Source organism: Asterias amurensis, chromosome 20 (genome assembly GCF_032118995.1).
Source record: "Asterias amurensis chromosome 20, ASM3211899v1".
In the NCBI taxonomy this organism is placed as follows: Eukaryota; Metazoa; Echinodermata; class Asteroidea; order Forcipulatida; family Asteriidae; genus Asterias; species Asterias amurensis.
Genome location: NC_092667.1, coordinates 8,136,623 through 8,157,294, shown reverse-complemented (window position 1 = coordinate 8,157,294; position 20,672 = coordinate 8,136,623). Strand labels below are relative to the sequence as shown.

Genomic DNA, 20,672 nt, shown 5'->3' with positions numbered 1-20,672 from the left:
TTCATTAATATCTCGCAACTTCGACGACCGATTGAGCAGTGTCGTAACCAGAGGGGGGGGGGAGGGGCTGGGGGGGGGGGCAGGGGGGCCGGCGCCCCCCCCCCCGCTCAGAACCCTTGCCCCCCCCCCACCCCTCTTTCCCCCCCCCATATGAAATCAGAGATAAGTATATTCTTTATAGGCTTTTATATATAAATCGTTTAAGGCTGCATAAAATGCTGCCGTAAAAAGGAAAACTTTATTCATATCAGTAGGCCCCTATGTGGACTATATAACATGAAAAATGCATGGAAACGCGCGCGCGCGATCGTATTGGCGGTAAATGTTTGTTGTGGTTTTCGGTTACAGAGAGTGCAGGATGTGACAAAGTTCTGTTAAAATACGCGTTGGTCTGAACGCACACCAATAGCTCCGTAAACACAAAGTCAGATCATGGAGGTAGAACTGTCAGATGCACTACAGAGAAATTTACTACAGCAAAAAAAATGGCCAGCCGGCGAAAAAGGTTGCTTAGACCATTTCTTCTCCTTTGAAGCAAGCGTTGCAATTGAGAGGTAGGGCCTATTTTAAATATCCGTTTCATAACTAAAATGTGATTATTAAACACCCACAATTTCGATTCTGTATTTTTTTTTTGATGGCTTACACTTGTTACAATAAGGCCGAGTAAAAAAAAGAAACATGTTTAGTGTCTAGGTTTCTCAAAAAAAGGAAGGAGGAGGGGCTTTTTTATTTTTTATTTCAAGATGGCCGCCATGAATGTCAAATATCAACTGCTTTTTTCTGCTGCTGAAATACATAAAACATTAATGAAACAGTTTGGTCAAGGCATTCAGACAAGACATTCAGATTTTCTGTTTTTTGCTGAGATCATTTAAAATAACACCTTTTCAAAAAAAAAAAAAAAAAAAATGTGCATAAAAAAACTTAAGAAAAAACCCCGAGGTGTCCTGTAAAAAGGAAGCGGGCGGGGACGCTAAACATTCTATTTTTCTGTTTTTACTTGGCTTAATATTATTATGTTTTGGGTATTTACACACCCACAAAGCCTATCTGAGAATGCCGTGTACATCCTCTAAATTGGTACTTGGTGACCACAGTTGGTAATTTAATCCTTTTATACAGTCAAAAAGTTTTATCTTATACAAAATGACATGTTCTCTAAGATGTTGTTGTTTTCGCAATCTTTTGTTACCTGCTGACTATAGACTGTTTTAGAACTGCATTGGTGTGTATCAAATATATATCACTAAACATATTTAATAATAATCTTGCACTTCTTTGGCCCCCCCAAATTTAATCTTTGCCCCCACTTGCCCCACCAAATGAAAATGTCTAGTTACGCCACTGCGATTGAGCTCAAATTTTCACAGGTTTGATATTTTATGCATATGTTGAGATAAACCAACTGTGAAGTCTTTGACAACTACCAAAGTGTCCACTGCCTTTAAGGTACAACATTTCAAATAATGTCCAAATTTAGCTTTTTTTATTTATCACAACATTTGACCCCAAGTGATAGATCTATTCACAAAAAAATAGTTTTATGTTCGTATTGACATGCCAAGTTTGTGAAGTCATGAGTTAATCTTTTGCCGTGTACACAAATGTATAGGAAAATCAAATCTAAAAGTGCGATTTTTCTCAAAAAGTGCATCTTGAGCATAATACAGGGTGCGTTCGTTTCATAGATATAGAATTAAAATAACTAGATCGGCCGCGCGTACATACGCGCCATTGCCTGTGTAGAAAAAGTTTTTGTTCGCCATGGACGCAGTAAAAGTTTCACGTTCGAAAGGCGACGCGCGAAAATGAACACGGGAGATAGGCCTTTGACGCGCTAAATGTCACGTGCTGACGGCAAAAAGTCACGTGCTGACGGCATCGCACAGAAAATGTTCACGGGAGATAGGCAATGGCAGCCCCCATGCCAGAACCCGCGTATGTACGCGCGGCCGATCTAGTTATTCTATTCTACTCACTCGGGTGAGCCCTTGACAAGAGCTAAACGAACGATCACTCGCACCCGGCCGCTCTCGTAGTGACGTCATGCACCTGGGGCCAGCCCCCAAGTGACACATGCAGGGTACTGGGGGCTGATCCGTGTGAGCCCATGGAATGACGTCAAAGCTATTCGAACACACCGGGAGAAGACTGGGGTCGACCCAGGGAAGCTAAACGAACGCACCCAGATGTTCAGGCTACTAGGCAATGGGTTCGTTTTGGTTTTTTTCCTCTTTCTGGGATGAACGTGTGCAGATAATTAACCACGTTTATCCTGGGGGAAAAAACGCCACACACCGGGGTCGACCCAGGGAAGCTAATCGAACGCACCCAAGTGTAGCCTGAACATCTGACGTCACACTTCGAGGCTCGTGAATAACGCCAGAGACCGGAATAAAAAACCGGCGTGCAGTTTAACCTTTGAACTCATTAATTTCACATACGCAGTCAAATTCTATTGCGGACTTGAGAGCATTGTACTGTTTGGGCATATTTGGTGCACGTTTATCCAATATAATTGTATTCCAATTGAATTACTGGATCTGAGAAGATGGGACATGTCTTATCCTTGTGGATAAAGACAGGGGCCCAGTGTAGGCAATGTGTCCCTTTCATCATCGGTAGAGGGCGCTACATAAACTGTTTTTTTTTAGGCCCGTTCGGCGCGTCCGAAGGGGAATTGGAGGACTGGACCAAGTCTACCGCACAAACTGGGATCCAGGGGGACCTCATGATGTCAGGTACAGTTATTAGGTGACACCGTAATATTTATAAAAATAAGAATGAAACTGAGTTGATGATGGAGATCGGAGAGACAGATCACTGACCCAGCTTACGCCATAATTATCCTGACTTCGGTCGTCTACTTTGTTTGGCTTAATGTAAGTCTTAAAACAGCGAGAAGTGTGGTGTTACTTTTCAATTGATTCCTTTTTATTTTATTTTTACGTCAGACTCAGTAATAATGTTTTATCTAATTCGTGAAATTTTATAAATTAATGAATCACAATAAGTAGTGAATAATGTACAGTGCAGAAAGTCCAGCTCGACTGACTTACAGAGTCTAATGTCATCAGGATATTTCCTTACTTCACGCAAAAGCAACCAACAATCTAAATTTGAGTTGTGATAACGACAACGTAACCCCCCTCATCATAATATTCAATATTATTTTATATTAACAAACAATTGGTTTATCTTGAAAATTAAGTGAAAGTCACAAACAAATTAATATTAAATTATACTCATCATGAACACTCAGTCTGATTGATTGAAAATAGTTTTTCAGGAAATTCAGATTTGGAAATATTAACATCACTTCACCTTACTAAGTTTTCTTCACATCCATGTTTCATCGATAGTTTCGACCCCATACTTTGAATCTCGTTTACCGCGAGACTTGTTGCGATAACGTGACCCTCCTGACGGCCGCCAGGCTAGAGGGTTACGACATTCTTTCGAGCGGCAATTAACAATCTGGTCCAACACATACAATTACGACACCTAGACCTAGTCACAAGATTTGCCCCATTTTTACCACTTTCAAATATCATGACACAAATTCTGAGGGCACGAACTTAATCTGCAATGTCTATAGCCTTGCTCAAGGCAGTCGAATTATTCACTCTGAAAAAAGACCGCCGCTGTATAAAAACCCACCCGTATTCACTGTGCGTAACATCACACAAGACGCGATGCCCCCGTACACTATCCGCATGCGTCGGCCGTTAGGCCGACAGCCTTATAGGGTCTGTGTGGAAGCCACTGACCTCATAACTATAATAAGCGAAGAGTTCCCACAGTCAGCTCATTACCATAATGCCCACGAAAGACGAGACATGTTTAAATCACACACCACCACCACGGACGCTCAGCGAGCATGATAGGGTCCAAAGGTCGTGATAAGGGAAGTGCGTGATTGGACATCAAAATGAATAATTCATTTGCCTCACATCCTGTGTTGTCTGATAGGTCTGACAAAAGATACATTCGTGGCTGCATACTAGCATATATCCGAGAGCCCCCCCATTTTTTTCCACAAGTGGAAACTTTTTCATGAAACACATTAAACCCGGAAGTTACAGACTCGACAAGGCTATCGGCCTGACGGCCTCCGCATGCGGTTAGTGGTACGAGTGCGGATGACTTGTGTGCACAGTAGTCGTACGATGTGACAGTGTGTATATGGGTGGGTCATGCGGTGTGATCGCATGCACCACGCACAGAGTATACGGGTGGGTTTACAGCGGTGCTTTTCGGAGCGAATAATGCGACTGCCTTGAGCAAGGCTACAATGTCTAATGAACACTCAACAAAACCCCATTGAGAAAATATTTTTGAAGAAAAATGACCAAAACTTGGCAAATCCGGGGGCGAAATCCCAAGTTTATATTTTGAAGCTGTTGCATCGCTTTGCAAACGCTTTATTGTTTGGTGGGATTAAACCATTCTGTGAAAGGGGTGTTACAAGGCAGTGGAGGAGGAGGGTTACGTTATCGCAACTACGCGAGACTGTGCGAGATCCACCGGTGACAGAAGCTCTGCTGTTACTCACTGTGTGTGCTTTTCGTCAGGCTTGATCATGCTGAGAGTAAAGTTTCCTGTCGTTCATGCATACATGTAGCCCCATCAATAGTGCCAATACGCTGACACCTCCCCACCCCCCCCCCCCCCCCCAAATTGCTTCTGCTTTCCTGGCTGGTGAAGGCATCGAGCGAATGGTGTGGCCGACAAGTTCGCCCAACCTCAATCCCATCCCTGTGGGACTAGCAAAGCGATCTGCATATCCCCACATCAACGCCAACAGCAACCTGGCTCACCTGTCCCATCTTCTGCAAGTTCAGTGGAATGCCATCCCACAGCAGCATGACACTAGACTGATTAACACCAGGGCCCAATTTCGTAGAGCTGCTTAGCACAACAATTTGCTAAGCATGAAATGTTTGCCTTGATAAAAAAGAGGATTACCAGTCAAATTTCCACGTAATTTTCAGGATAAGGAATTAACAGCTGATCACCAGTAATAACCAATATATACATGTATGCAACAAATGAAAATTTGGTTGGTAATCCTGTTTTTATCAAGGAAGATATTTCACGCTAAGCAAATTTTTGTGCTTAGCAACTCTATGAAATTGGACCCATGACGGTGCCAGGCGGTCATTGACAGGCGTGGCGGATACACGCGTTACTGACCTGTAGATTTGATAAACCTTCAAACGTGACTTTTGAGAAGGGTAGTTATTGTCTTCCATTTGAGCTCACTCAGCCATGAATTCATGCACATCTTTCATTTTCAAACAACACTTAGGAAACATGTCATAGAATTATTTCTTAATTAGTTGTAGGCCTACTAGTGAAATGTTTTACCTTACGATGTTATGGTGAATTGTTTAGGGGGGACTTACTTTTGTTGATGTGTTTAGAATGAAATGGGCAGGATATACACACATGTAAGAACAGTCTTAATGTGCAGTAGACACTTTCAAAGACACTTTGTGTTTGTGTAACTCATAGAGCTAGAACACCATGGGTAGACCAGACAAGTTGTGTGTGTGTAACTCATAGAGCTAGAACACCATATGGGTAGACAGTACACCTCACAGAATCGTAACTCGATTTGTGTAGAAGTTAGAAATATAAAAATTGGGCATAGTAACCTGTCATAATTTTAGCCTTCAAATATAAATCGCGATTTAATCGAATATCGCGATACTTTTTTGACGATATAGGTGGGATAATAAAAGCAAGTATTAGTTTACTGAGGTACAATGTAAACGTAAGTGACAACTGGTTAAACAAATCTAGGCATAAAATTGTTGGTTTCTATTAATTTTGCTTTAACACCCTGAAGCTAGATGGGCGTAGGGCCAAGAAGCGGAGGGAGTCCAGCGAATTGGCACTACATGTATAGGGCTTATGTTTGGATGCTCAAACAGTTATAGATTGACTTTTGGTATAGATCACTAGGCCTAACAGTTAAGCTTTTGACTCGGAAAAAAAAGTACATCAGCGCCAGGCTGATTTGTTTTGTGACTCAAATTGCGTCCCTCCACTTCCCCCCCCCCCCCAGAGCGCCGCTTGCGGAGGATACCGGCGCTTTATTAAGTGTCCATTATTATTATTATTATTCAGTAAATTGCGTTCACTTACTACTTCTTTTCATTCTAGATCGCTGACATACATTAAGTTTCCACCATGCCTGGTAAACTGAAGGTGCAGGTAATTGCAGCACGGGACCTTCCTGTCATGGATAGAGCCAGTGACTTGGCCGATGCATTTGTTGAGGTACAAAGTACATTACATTTCATACATGTAGGCATATTTTTTAGGCCTATTAGGCACATCCAATCACTTCAAGAATGCTTTTAACACAACAATGTCATCACAGATAAATAAAAATATTTAAACAAAAGTAATCAGACCAATCTATTGGCCCAAAATAATCAGACAATCTGCTTTTCTTAGAAAGTTGGAAAAAACCTGTACTGAACTTGAGACATATTTCAGGTCAGTAACATTGATAAAGTGATGAATAATGAAGAGTAGAAAACTAGAATAATGATAAAAAAAAAAATACACATGTATCAATCATGTCAAAAAGCCATTTTCTGACCCTTTTAAAAGCAGTACCAATATGCCTACTGGATGTTTGGCTTGCTGTGATGGTGATTGGCTAGCTGTCTACATTATGCATAACGTCCTCAATCTAACTGCCCTAAACTGAACTGAATTAAAGCGTTTAACCACTCACACTAACGAGTGTACATGTACAGTGTACATGTATATGCGTCCGTGAAAGGTTGTGAATAGGGCAGTGACAATAATGAGACTCCGTTTGGGAAATGTGGTTCCTAAAATAGTGTTTGTCAGCTAAAAACTTGTGTATTTCTTGGGACACCATTTTTGTTTTCTTTGGTATTCATCAAGGTAAAACTTGGACAAGTAAGCTATAAGACCGAAGTATGCCGTAAGTCTCTCAACCCACAGTGGCAATCTGAGTGGTTTAAATTTGAGGTAAGCAAGAATCTTATAATCCAATAGCAAAGCGTTCACACATCTCTAGATACGACATTACGAGCACCGTGTCGATCAAAATCAAGCAATTTGGAAAATTAAAGACTTGACACAACAATTGTACAACTGTACTGCTTCTACGTCAAAAGTGTTGCTGACTCGCTGCCACTGCGATTACACCTATAGACCAATGCCAACCAAGTATTTTCTACTTCAAAATGGTTGCCGACGGTGCTGTGTTTTTATTATGACCACAGAGATCTCACCACGATGCTTCCATGCTGCTTGTACGATAATGGCATTCACACTACAACTTTGCTCCGCTTATTGTTAGCTACGACCAGGCTACGCAATTTTGAGCACTGTCAAAATAAACATTTGGAGAGAATGCAGCTTCCAGACCGAGGAGATCTCACCCTGACCAAACCCGCTCATGGAGATCCTCCCCTGTTTGGCCCACGATTGGCCCACGATTGGCCCACGATTGGCCCACGATTGGCCAGCGCTTGGTCACGCTCTCGACTACTTTTGCATCGTAGTAGAAGCGGCGTTGATATGTGAAGGGGGTATTACTTGGACATGGTGTTAATTGAAACAAATGCAATTGTGCGGCCAAATAAAACCAAAAGCCTGTCCAAAGTTAATACCAGGGACATAATGAAATCTTTGGGTGTTCCAGAATGCAGTGATTTAGTTGCCTGCATTTTGTATTATTTGTTTACTTTAATTTCTCACTATGAATGCTTAAAGGCAGTGGACACTATTGGTAATTACTAAAAATATTTATTAGCATAAAACCTTTCTTGGTAACGAGTAATGGGGAGAGGTTGATAATATAAAACATTGTGAGAAACGGCTCCCTCTGAAGTAATGTAGTTTTCAAATTTGATTTCGAGACCTCAGATTTAGAATTTGAGGTCTCGAAATCAAGCATGTGAAAGCATACAATTACGTGTGACAAGGGTGTTTTTTTTTCTTTCATTAATATCTCGCAACTTCAACGACCGATGAAGCTCAAATTTTCACAGGTTTGTTATTTTATGCATGTTGAGATACACCAACTGAGAAGACTAATCTTTGACAATTACCAATTGTGTCCAGTGTCTTTAACTATGTATATAATGTGTTCTTTATTCTTGTTTAAGGTCGATGATGAAGAATTGCAAGATGAACCACTCCAGCTCAGGTAGCTCATAATGGATTCTTCTGTCATGTTTGAATGGATTTGTTATTAGCCCTTAATGGGAACAAAAGTGTGGTAACAAGGTCAGGCCTGGAATGTCATCTTGGAGAGGGCAAGGCCATTTTCATTTTGAAATGGGCACTTCCATTGGAAAATCTTAAAGACTATGGGAATTTTTGAAAGGGAACCAAGGCCAAGACCAGAGGCAGCTGTGAAATTCCAGGCCTGCAAGGTCTTAGGGTGGCTTTTTCAGTTGTAATTTATTTCTATTCCAAAATACTCAACTTGTCAAAAATACATTTAATGTACATTTTAAGAGAATCAGTAACACCTTTGAGTTGCCTGTTTTGTAAATTTTCAATTCCTTTTTCGTGGTCCCCTTTTCGGGGTTCAAAATGCATTCTGCATTATTCAGGTAATTTTAATAGTACTACATGTGTAGACTGTTCCAATGACTTTTTCCGCAAGGCACGGGTCTTACTGACCCAATGGCATGGCTTTAGTGGAAAATTTGCATTCAGTGGATAACTTGCAGTGACATAAGCTTTTATTTTCTGTGCTATGATTGGTCTTCTCCGAAGTGACGTAGTTTGTCAGCTAGACCAGCAGTTAACTTTACTTTGGATCGCCTGCTGCTGCCTATGTACAATGGTTGTACCTTTTTGTATGTAATCTTGTTTTATTCACTGAGTGTGTACACATGTGTGTAGATTATGAATCTCTGTTCGTGTAAATGAGATGCGAGATTATAGGTACATCTGGCAGGATTCTGCCACGCGCTTAGGGCTGGTATGTAGCCTTATTTTATTTATTTATTTATTTATTTATTTATTTATTTATTTATTTATTTATTTATTTCTTGTTTATCCTGGGAAATCCATTAGAAAAACTCACTGATCTCCCATGGATCCCAGCTAATAACAATCTACAGAAGTGCACTTAAGATAACAGATTAAACATTTACACAGAAAAACATTGCACATTCGCTTAAAAAACAAAACACTAGATCTAAGCACACATAAACTACAAAAAAATCCTTTTTAAATAGGAACCACAATGGAGTAAAAACAAATGTCAGTAAAAGTGGGATTGAGAATGTCAGTAAAAATGGGATTACCTGAGCTGTTTGAGTTGATTTAAAAATTGATTGAGTTCAATTGGCTGCAGAGATTTCAGATTAAGCGGCAAGTTGTTCCAAGCCTGGGCACCCCTAAAATTAAACGTTCTTCTTCCACTATCTGTTCTAGGGAGCAGAAGGGTCACATTACCAACAGTGCTATTCCTAGTTTGGTGATGGTGTAATTCACTGACTGGAACAAAAACATTGCTAAGATAACTTGGAACAGTGCCTGTTAAACACTTAAAAACCATGGTATTTATATGAACGACTCTTCTTTCTTAAAGAGTTTTCCAGCCTAGTTCATTACGTACAACTGAAGCTGATGTTCTAGATGGGACCTTAAGAATAGTCTGTCCTGCTCTATTCAAAAGAACATCAAGCCGCTGTAACAGGGTTTTGGATGCATTTCTCCAAACAATATCACAATAATCAAACTGAGGGAGTATAAGACTTTTCACAATAAGGTTAAGGGTATGCATAGGCAAGACATTTTTAAGTCTATTATAAGATACCTATTTTTTTGGAGACAGAGGATGCTACATGGTCAACATGTTCTGTCCATTTCATTCTACAATCAATATGAACACCAAGATATTTATAACTAGTGATTTGTTCCAGGCAATTATCATTCACAAAAAATATCAAGATTGGGATGTTCACATCTGGCAAGTTTTTTGGCTGAACCAATCAACACGCTCTTAGACTTGGTAGTATTCAATTTTAATCAATTGTCATTGAGCCAGTTAAATATTTTCTGCAGATCATGGTTTAGATATAAATTAATCTGATGGATATCTTTACTTGAATAAAAAATAGAAGTGTCATCGGCATAAAGAACAACTTTAGTATGCTCAGTCACAGAGGTGATATCATTAATAAAAATAGAAAATAATAATGGGCCGAAGATAGTTCCTTGAGGGACTCCAAAATTAATAGCATCATATTTGTTTGACAGGACATTCCCATTTTTTGTTACATGTGTCCTTCCACAAAGGTAGGACCGAAACCAGTTGAGCTCCAGACCTCTTACTCCAGTGATGTGTAATTTGTTCATCAAGATTGTGTGATTGACGGTGTCAAAAGCTTACGAAGATCCAAAAATACTGCTCCAATAAATTTACCGTTGTCCATCTCTTGAAGTAAAAAGTCTTAGACATTAATAAGTGCTGTTTGTGTGGAATGAAGAGGTCTGAAGCCTGACTGCTCCCGTGCTAAACAGTCATTTGCTGTGAGAAAAAGAGAAAACTGGTCATGAACAATAAGGACCCTCAAAGTGTGATTTCAGATGTTCAGACTAGTGCGTGTGTTATTTCTTTGTTGGTTTTATCAGCTCCAAGTCAGTTATAATTTGATTGCCTTGGACCAGTAACTGCTTCATCGTGTATTGAAATGACACCCACAATGAATCTCTCCACCATTTTGGGAATCTTCATAGACACACTCATAATAGGACATGCAGTAGAACATACATTGTGCTCAGAGGTATTCTAAACATGTGTTAGTGCTTAGAGGCTCTCCAAGGAGTCAGTAGTACTCAAAGGTTTACATGTGACAAGGCGTTTTTTGTTTACTACATAAATGTGTTTTATAATTGCAGGATTATGGACTATGACACATACAGTGCACATGATGCCATTGGAAAGGTAAATTACTCTCTGACCTCGAAAGCTACTCCCCTAAGTGAATAGCCCTTGATAATCTCATTACTATTTATTCTGTGTTTTGGTACAAGCAATGGCTAGTACATGTATGTTAAGAACCTTTTTAAGTAGGAAATGAAAATGATAGTTGTGGTAAATAATGAACAAGGAGATCTACATGTGCGTACATATTATTTTACAAAATCCAGCAGATTGTGGTCTTTCAAACTAATGATGAGTCATCATTTAGGCTCGGGCTGATCCAAGAATTTTTGAACCTGAAGAAAGAACTTGTTCCTACTCTCACCGGTAGCAGCAGATTTGAAGAAAAGTATACAAACAAGGAGTATGAGACCCCATTTAGTTCATCATTCATTCATGGCTGTTGAAATTGCACTGTGCTCATTTCATCAAAATGTTGATTAGCCATGTTTATTATCAGAGAACCTTGCTTAATACACAACTAGTTTTGTGGTGTAGACTTGGGACCTTAGTCAGGGTGTTACATGAAGTAATTAAACGACTTTTAGACTTACATGTATTACTTTATGGTGGGTTAGTTTTTGCCCACGTACATTGTACATGTGTTAACACGCCTCCCAAATAGATTGAGCAGGACTGTGTGTATTTAATCAGTTGTAGAAACTTGGGATGTTGATATAAATTACTATGAACTCACTAAAGCAGACTGTAGGCTGTGGTTTCAAGTTGAAGAATTGGAACAACCAATCAACTTACGTGTACTTATTTTCATTTATTTTTAATAGAAACCGAGAGGATTGAACTAAAATACTCTTCTGGAGATTTTGTACCTTTCATGTTTTTGATTCATGTCTAGAACAATTGAATAAAATCAGAAACCCATCCAGAAGTTGCAGCACGTACAATCTCTTTACATCTTTCTTTGTGTGTTTTAGGTGTACATTGATCTCAACCCATTACTTTGGAAAGATGGTGTATCTGAGATATCTGGATGGCTACCGATCTATGACACAATGCATGGTCTCCGTGGAGAGATTAGTGTGATTGTTAAGGTAGACTTGCTTGAGAATGTCAGCAAATTCAAAGAGTCGTCATGTGGTGTTCAGTTTTTCAGCTGTGAGTATCTCAAGTACAAGTCGACTCTTTTTAGTGCTTGTGTGGGTGCAGAGCAAACATGACACCCCTAACTAAAGAGAGGCCATATTACCTAAATTGTAAAATAGTTATCTAATGGAATCAAATTTTGTAATTAGGAATAGATAAAAATGAATTCCTAAACCTGTTTGTCTTTAGCCTTTTGACAGTTCTGATGAGTTTTCTAATTTGAGGGAAAACCCTGTTCCCTGTGATAGTTGTGTGTGCAAGTGCCTGATTGTGCCTGGTACACTGCTAGAAGTCCATGGATTACCTGATAGGACTGTTGGCATCAATCCAAATGCTTCTATAGCCTAGGCCATATCATTGTCTAAGGTTTGAGTTGGCTGTGTTTTGGTAGTGCTCCCCTTGATCTTTTGCCTAAATCCTTCTTTATTATACATTTAGATAGTTCACCATAGATGGCACTTCTTTAGTCAAAGTACATGTTGCCTTTCAGGTGTGTCAAGTGCTCCAACTATGAAACTGAAGCTGGGTTGTACACTATTAAAGGTGGTTCAATAATTTTAGAAAAACTGCACGTATGTGTTGATGGATGCTTTTTAAGGACCAATTTTGCATAAATTGGAAACGGTTTGGTATACATGCAGACTAGTAAGAGTTGGTTACAATCATAGAGCTATATATATTGACTAGAGCGCTAACACCCCGTTATACACGCACTAAGGTTTTGAAGCCGTGTGGGCGCATCCATGTTTATGTACAAACCAATACAAAAGCTTGAAATTTTGTACGGCAATTGTACGGCTATTTGCATGATAGTGCGTTTGTTCTTTTTTATGTGCCACCGAAGCAAAAAATGCAGTCAATGTGAACGCACAATCGGCTGATCAGCGCACAAACTGCGAGCGTCATGTGCATCATGATTAAAAGGCGCGTTTACTTTTTTTAGTACGGCAATCAAGTCGAAATTACGGTTTTCGTAGCGCGGACGTACAATGTACGCGAGTGGACAGTTGCGTACGTATACGCACACGCAGAATGTAAAATAATCGTGGCAATGTGTGTTCTCTTAAAATTCCGAATCACGCAACACATCAAACATGTCTGCGCCCAGGGTGGCTTCAAAACGCAGAGCAAGTTAGCGCTCAAGTCAATATATATAGCTCTATGGTTACAATGTATGTCAAACACACTACATTTTTTTCTGTTTTCATTATAGCAAGTGGCATCCCTACATGTTACACTGTGAGTGCAATCCATGGTTTTGTGGAGGAGCTAGTCGTAAATGATGATCCTGAGTATCAGGTAAATTACATGTACAGTGTAGGATTCTTTTTGATAACCCATGAAGAGAAGTTTTTTTTCTGATCGATCCTGAATTGCAACATTGGGGTTTCAATTTACATAAATACATAATATACGAGTATGGTAGTAGTGATGAGAGTAGAATGATACGTGTATGAGGTCATTTTATAACCCTTTTAAATGAGAACATTAAAATCACCAGCAAACGAAATACCTTTAATAATAATGGGTTTGTGTACTTTTTGTAGTGCACGAAACACAATGTAAGGTAATGATAGTAGAAAGTTTCCTTTAATAATATATTAATAACAATATTGAAGTCTTACATGTATATAGCGCACGTACATATTAACCAAACAAGGTACTCAAGGCGCTGAGTATATACAAACTTTCATAAAGATAGGTTATTGCAGAGATGAATTATGAGACCCAATTATGTAGCACCTTATAAGGGTTTAAAAGGTGCTACCCTCATTTTGGTAAAATTTTACTTGCAGAGGTGCTGTAGTTTTTGAGAAATGAGTAAAACAATGTCGCAAAAATAGTTGTTGTCTTGGAAGACAACATTTTTGTTTAATGTACAACGTACATTTGTATTAACCAGTAGAGGTAATTAAACTCCAGCAACCCTTTAACAGCGGGCGAATCCTGGCTTATGGCTTGAGTGAACACTAGCGATATCATTTACTATCATTCGTCCAATCACAGTAATGACAGTAATTGCCTCTAGATTATTAATCCCAAACGTCAGACAATGGAAAGATAAGATGTCTCTTCCAAAATGACTCTCAAACAGCAGTGATTATTCTACATTGTATCAGAGTTCATCAATCCATACTGTACATCTTCAAAATGTTTACTGATCAATTCATTGTTGAGTGATTGATATATAATAAGTGTTGTTGCTGTAAAATTTACTATAATGTTTGACCATACCTGTATGTAACTGTCAAATATATGTTATTTACTTTGTGGTCATAGTGGATTGATATGATCCGAACCCCAAGAGCCTCCAATGAGGCAAGACAGCAACTATTCTCCAAACTTTCTGGGGAGCTGCAGAGAAAGATTGGGCTGAAGGTTCTAGAGAGAGAAGGCAATGCCGTCCTAGGGTAAGGACTTTCAAGGTTTTGTACAACATGGTCAAAAAAGAGCTCAATTGTTAGCATTTGCTTGGTTTTTAAAAAACCCTCAGGTGTGGAAAAGTTCATTTGGGGCATTATATTGTTAGAAAATAAGTTCATAACTGGCAATTTTAAAGGAAAAACTTACTCATAGCAGCCCCACAGTCTACCAGATGGTCTAAGATTATAACCTTTCGGGGGGGCACAATAACAAAAGAGCCTGTCTGTACCATGGGCTGCGCCCGTCTATACCATGGGCTGAATGAGGAATCGGCTCATTCAGCCCATGGTATAAACGGGCACTTTTGTTGTTGACTAACTTAGGCTTGGTGGTCGGGGTACCATACCAACGAAAAACAGCATGCTACCATATCAGTCGATGATGTCATCGTCAGCTAATCACCCGTGCAGGAAAACCATTATGTCTAATAGTAGTGCTGGGCGAATAGTGAAATTTTGATATTCGGATACCTCTGGCCAACTATCCGAAGTTAATAATATAATGGTTTTTTTTTGCCGCTAGAGGGCGCTGTTAGTTTGTGAATGAGATCGTATGGACGGATTGTTATTAGTTTTAGACAGTGTCACTCGGTTCATTCATAAAAATAACCGGATCTAATTTAAAGATGGCGATTTGCTTTTTCGTTTGATCGTGATTGACTCTACGTGAAGGAAAAACTTTTGTTATCTTTGAACAAATTAGGTCAGAAATGTCATTGTTTTAACTCTTCACGGAGGTGAGCATAGTTAAATACTTAATTTGTGCTGTTTTATGCTGTCTTAATAGAAGTTTCATTAGGATTCAGACAAAAAATTCCTATCAGTTGCCGCTCGACGTCCGCGGATATTCGGATATTAAAAGAGTATCCGGTTACTTGGTTGTAATTAGAGAACTATCTGGTTTATAAATAGGTATTCGCGCCCTATGCGGATATCCGGTTAAGAAAAAAAAAGGCATTCGCGGTTACGGATAGGAAAACCTATTCGCCATTAACCGGATATTCGGATAATTCGCCCAGGCCTATCTAATAGTTGATTTTTTCGTAATGTGAGATTTGGATTAACGGTGGAAATCGCTGTATCCTGACTGGACTAGGTACGATCTGATCTCGCCAAGGTAGAATATGAAATAATCTATCCATACATACTAATTGGAGACTGTTGCCGACATTCATAACGGGAACATTTTCCGTGTTTTTGTGACTTGTGTCTCTGTTTTTGAAGCCCTTTTGACTAATTAGTATTCAAACCGAGGTCACGCATGAAAAAAACGCTGCATATCCCTGCAGATAAATAACAAATGAGATTAGTGTACTGCGGGTAGACTGAAAACATTGTAGGCCAACCCAATCTGCGACCTTTACAATTGCGTTCATCCATAAAAGCCCCTTCAATCTTTATGAATTTGCCATTCAGCATGTAGAATTGACAACGCCTATTTGAAGGTTTTGGATTAATATGAACCATTTTTATACCCCATCTCTTTATTTTGTTCATAAAATAACTTAAGCATTGATTTGTTGAAGAACTGTTATTATGTTTTGCAGGTACTGGCAGTGTTTTGATCTGGAGGGAGAGTCTGGTATAGTTGTACGAGGTATTGGTACTGCAGCAATGATTCAAAGAGCTAATCCATTGGTATCACCTCTCTCTACTAGTCCACCACAAGATCAACTCATTCCTAAAGAGTAAGGCAGTTGGTTAAATACTTGGCTGGTAACAGTGTCAATCGGGTTTGATAATTTGAGATATGTTACATTTTTCTGTAGTTTCAAACTCATGTGTTAAGGCGCCTTGTCAAAACCTCCAAGCCGTTCTATTCCGCGTGCGTTCTGCGGGAGTCCGCGTATTTTTGTAACAAAAGAACCCGTAGCAACCGAGCAGGTCCACGGCCACGAAGGCTCATTTACATGTCAATAAACATGAATATTCCAGCGGCTCCGCGGAGCGACCGGTCGGCCATTGTGAGGTCCAGCTTATTAGCTGACCGGCGGAACCGCGGAGGAACGCAGGAGGTTAACAATGGTTTTACCTTTGCTTATTAAAAAGTAAAGTGAGGGTGGATGTGTAACTAAAAGCCATTTCCTCCGATCTTGGTTGGCCCTACATGGCAAAAACATGTGAATTCTAGAAATGGTTTTCTTTATTTCCGGCTTCGACTGACAAAAGTTTCAGGCCACAAGCAAGCTCCGTTCCAAGTGGGCCTCAGAGTAGCAGTGACAGGGGACAATTTAACAGTCATATTATCGTTTGCAGCGATCATGATTAGCATAAAACTACATACATACATGTATAGTTATCATTCGGGAAAATGGAACGGGAATGTGTTTATTTACAGGACATGGTTACGGGACGGGACAAGACAGGAATGAGTTTATTTACGTGAAACGACGGGATTTGAACATACAGACACTGCGGGACCAGGATGCGAACAGTTGGGGAATTTGTTTTTTAATAAGGGAAGATTCATGGGAACGGGTAGAGTTGGCAATGATATATTTGTCATAGGGGAAGACGGAACGTGTATGATGCAATTAGTACCATAACTGAAAATTGCCTACCAATCATAATTTTAGCAAATATAGTTTGTCCAATGTATGAGGGGGAGAAAGCCACAGTCTCAGTGACACGTGTTGCTATTGGCTGTTGAATTTCCCATATAGCGCTTAACAAATGTTTTTATTGGTCGATTTTGCCCTACTGCCATGCACAGAGCGGTGTGTAAAAGTATTCAACCTCAGGGAAGGAAACGTTAGGCAGTGATTTTTTATTAATTTAGCATTGTTTTTCTTGCGAGAAAATTGATTAAATGTTAATGGTTTCAAATAAAAAATCTATATTTTTGTATTAAGCATAAATAAATTGGATCGCAACATTTGCAATGCACCTTTTAGAATGCGATACTGGCGAAATCGTTCCCTGATTAATGAAGTGTGCGATTATCTAATGGCACACCCAACATTTATGGTGTAATTGTCTTGTCAGTGCGGCCTGTCCATTTCCAGAACGATGGTATTCATGAGTTGAAAATGTATTATTCTGGGAGAGAACGGCTGGTCCAGGGCCGGTCCGCGTCCATGGCCGCTGATATTCATGACCTGAAAATACAACTTGTTTATTCATGAGACTTATTGTTATACCAACAACAGTGCCCGGCATGGATAGCTCATTTACTTCGCTGCACTTCAACCGCGGACTCTCAGAGGTCCTTAGCAACGGCGGTATTTGCTGTCCAGTCCATGGACTGTCAGCGGAGGAACCGCGGGAGGTTTTGACAAGGCGCCTAAACAAACGCAGATGACAATTTTATAAATGCAACCATGGGCATCATCAACTGAGGGCATCGTGGATGTTTTTGTTTGTGTGGAAGTGTTTGCCAATCCTTATAGTAACAATAACTGTAATTTCATCCAAATTTTCACTGATTTGAGCTTCGCCAGTGCAAGCTCACTTGAAGGAGGGAACCCAGTGGAGGATAAAGCATACATGTACCTTATACTGAGTTGCAGTGCCTTTAGGGGTTGAGGGAAAAAAGGTTTGAATTGAGAAATGTGTAGTTTGTCTGAACTCAGTTGTTGTTTTGTATAAACTGTGATTAATAAAGCCAAGTAAACAAACTGATTATTGAAAAGCAACAATTCTCAATCTTAATTGTATCCAGGTTTCCTTTGCTGGAGGACACACCAGATTTGGCTACACACAGCTCCCCGGCATTTAACCAACAGATGTCTCAACCAGCGCCAAGATCTCCATCAAAGGTTGCTCCATGTAGACACTCATCTGATTCAGATCTATCTACTGTCCCTCTTGGTAAGCTGTTACAATGAATTAAACAATGGGTGTCGAGGTCCCTAACTTAAGGTTGCTCCTTGTAGACACTCATCTGATTCAGATCTATCTACTGCCCCTCTTGGTAAGAAGCTTTGTCCTATTTGAAAACTACATGCAATCTACCGTATATAATTCTCTGCAATGATCAGGCACTATTTATTAGAAGACAATCTACTTTCATTTTGAGAATCATTTGACATGTTTGATAGGATCAAGCAAAACGAGTCGCTTCATGTCCTAGGTCATTGTTTTTGTTCCACATTTGATAAAAGCATTTATAATATATTCTTTAATTCTGTTAAAACCCCATATTGATACCACCTGTGGTTGAAAAGTCACTATGCATGTAGTGAATATTTGTGATTGATGATTTATTTGTGCAGTTGGTAGTCAGGAGAAAATGGGCAGCAGTGGGAGTGGAGGTGGTCTTCCTCAGCGGTTATCAATGCTACCCAAAACAGCTCTGCCTCCTATAACTATTGATATCTTGGTGAGTTTGTAAACTGACTTCCCTTTGTGTTACTCATCATTAACTGGATCGTTCAATGGTCTACTTGGCAAGTATTAGAATCTTCCGGTTTAAACTTTGTTTCCCTTTCAAATTTGTGGTCTTCATGCTTCATGTTCCGGAATAAATTGCTGCCCAGCAGCGGCCGGCCAAATATGCATTGATTTGTTTCTTTTATTCAGCCCGTTCATCTATGTGTAGACTTCTTTCAGTCTGTCCCTGCTTCATTCATGTGGTACGGTCAATGTCGTACATGAATGTTTCCTGTTGCAGCAAAGGAACATGTGTAGAGACAAGTCTATTGACAACAATGTATGGTGTTTTAGATGCGCACACATTTTTAGCCTTTTTTTATCAGTCGTCAGTGCGCACCTCCTTTGAGATACTTTTCAGAGTCCAAAATTTGCTCCGTTCATTGTCATAATCATTAATTTTTTTTGTGGGGGAAGTAAGTTTCAAACATGTTATTTTGAGACTTTTAAGACAAAATCTGTCTAGCACTATAATGATGTCATCTTTAATGAAAGTATTTTCCTCCCAATAACATGATCCCCAAAACTCCAGAAGGGTTCACTGTGCTACACCGTTGCATGGGTAAACTTGCCCCGATTCCAGACATGCAAGTTTTAGCGTTAAATTTGTCCTGTTTTATTTTAGTCATCGTAAATTCTCATTCCTGACTTGGGCATAAGCATCATTGAGCATTTTCTTTAAACATTATTTTTGAACTGGTTCTCAAAAGAGGTGCTCTACAGCAGGCTGCATTATCTTTGAAAGGGCATGAATAATATGGCTTCAAAGTATTGTTAACTTTGGGAATATTAATGTGTGTTTTTGAGTTTACTTAGTTAATAAATTAATCAAAACAGCAGTTTCTTGCCACGAAAGAAGACAGTGTAGTTTTTATGTTTATTTATTTTTGCTGTTGTGAAAAAAAAATGGGTTATCCTTTTTCCGTTTTTTTTTACAGGAATATCCATTCTTCACAATCAAGAAATTTCCTCCTGGTTTCCTTGTACACCTGGGTGGAGTTGTTACTGCACGCTCAGTCAAACTGCTGGACAGGATTCATAACCCAGGTAATCATTTACATGTATAGAGTTTAGGAAGAGTACATTCTTTCACACTGTGAAGTAAAAAAAAAAAAGTGTGCTGATGGAAGTTGGATCATAATTTGAAGCAATGGTATTTTGTTTTTGTCAAATTTAGATGAGCCAGAAACCAGAGATGCTTGGTGGACTGAAATACGAACTGAAATTAGGTCTCATGCTACTACTATGGGATGTCATGCTGTAATTGGATACAAAGAAACAACCAGCATATGGTAAGATTAGTTTCTATTAAATCCAATCAAATCACATGTGTCGTGTGATATTGAGAATTAACCAATATTTGTTTTTGTTTGGTTTTGTTGCAGTGATGAGATCTGTCTGTTGTCTGCCACAGGAACAGCAGCCATCATCAATCTGGCAGCATTCCAGTATCCAGTTGTACCGCTCTCATCGCAGAACATTCTGACAATGTCTTTAGATCGACAGGACTTCCAACAGAATCTTCCACAAAACGGCCAGGAAAAGTCACCTCCAATTACTGAAATGTATCTGTGTTGTTTTTTTAGGCAAAATCGACTTGAAAAATAGGCGCATCCCATTATCATTTCACTGGCATCTTGCTGTCTACTACAAAATCTGAGACAGCAATCAGTTATCCTTGCCACCATTTTATGTTCCAACTTCATACATCAAAGAATTCTTATTATTTCCTGCTGTTACACTGCGAGTACACAGCATTTTTTACCATGTCTTTCACCGCCACTGAATCTCACCAGTCTGCTACATTTCCTTCATAATTACCCCAGACA

At 39.5% G+C, this 20,672-nt stretch overlaps 1 protein-coding gene across 3 annotated transcripts in view; it reads left to right on the top strand.

Annotated features, from left to right (window-relative positions):
- Positions 1-406: 406 nt before the first annotated feature.
- The window catches only part of LOC139952126 (C2 domain-containing protein 5-like), a 45,918-nt gene continuing 25,652 nt past the window's right edge, over positions 407-20,672 (top strand). For 2 of the 3 annotated variants that reach the window (XM_071951094.1, XM_071951092.1), the window contains exons 1-14: positions 2,731-2,885; positions 6,175-6,291; positions 6,934-7,020; positions 8,166-8,206; positions 10,921-10,966; positions 11,881-12,061; positions 13,263-13,348; positions 14,330-14,460; positions 16,020-16,160; positions 18,134-18,282; positions 18,687-18,793; positions 19,782-19,890; positions 20,021-20,135; positions 20,229-20,408. In XM_071951094.1, the coding sequence (XP_071807195.1) occupies positions 6,202-6,291; positions 6,934-7,020; positions 8,166-8,206; positions 10,921-10,966; positions 11,881-12,061; positions 13,263-13,348; positions 14,330-14,460; positions 16,020-16,160; positions 18,134-18,282; positions 18,687-18,793; positions 19,782-19,890; positions 20,021-20,135; positions 20,229-20,408 (1,463 nt within the window). In that variant the 5' untranslated portion in view covers positions 2,731-2,885; positions 6,175-6,201. Of the gene's footprint in view, positions 555-2,730; positions 2,886-6,174; positions 6,292-6,933; positions 7,021-8,165; positions 8,207-10,920; positions 10,967-11,880; positions 12,062-13,262; positions 13,349-14,329; positions 14,461-16,019; positions 16,161-18,133; positions 18,283-18,686; positions 18,794-19,781; positions 19,891-20,020; positions 20,136-20,228; positions 20,409-20,672 lie in introns of those variants that run through there. The other variant, XM_071951093.1, reaches the window with a different exon arrangement.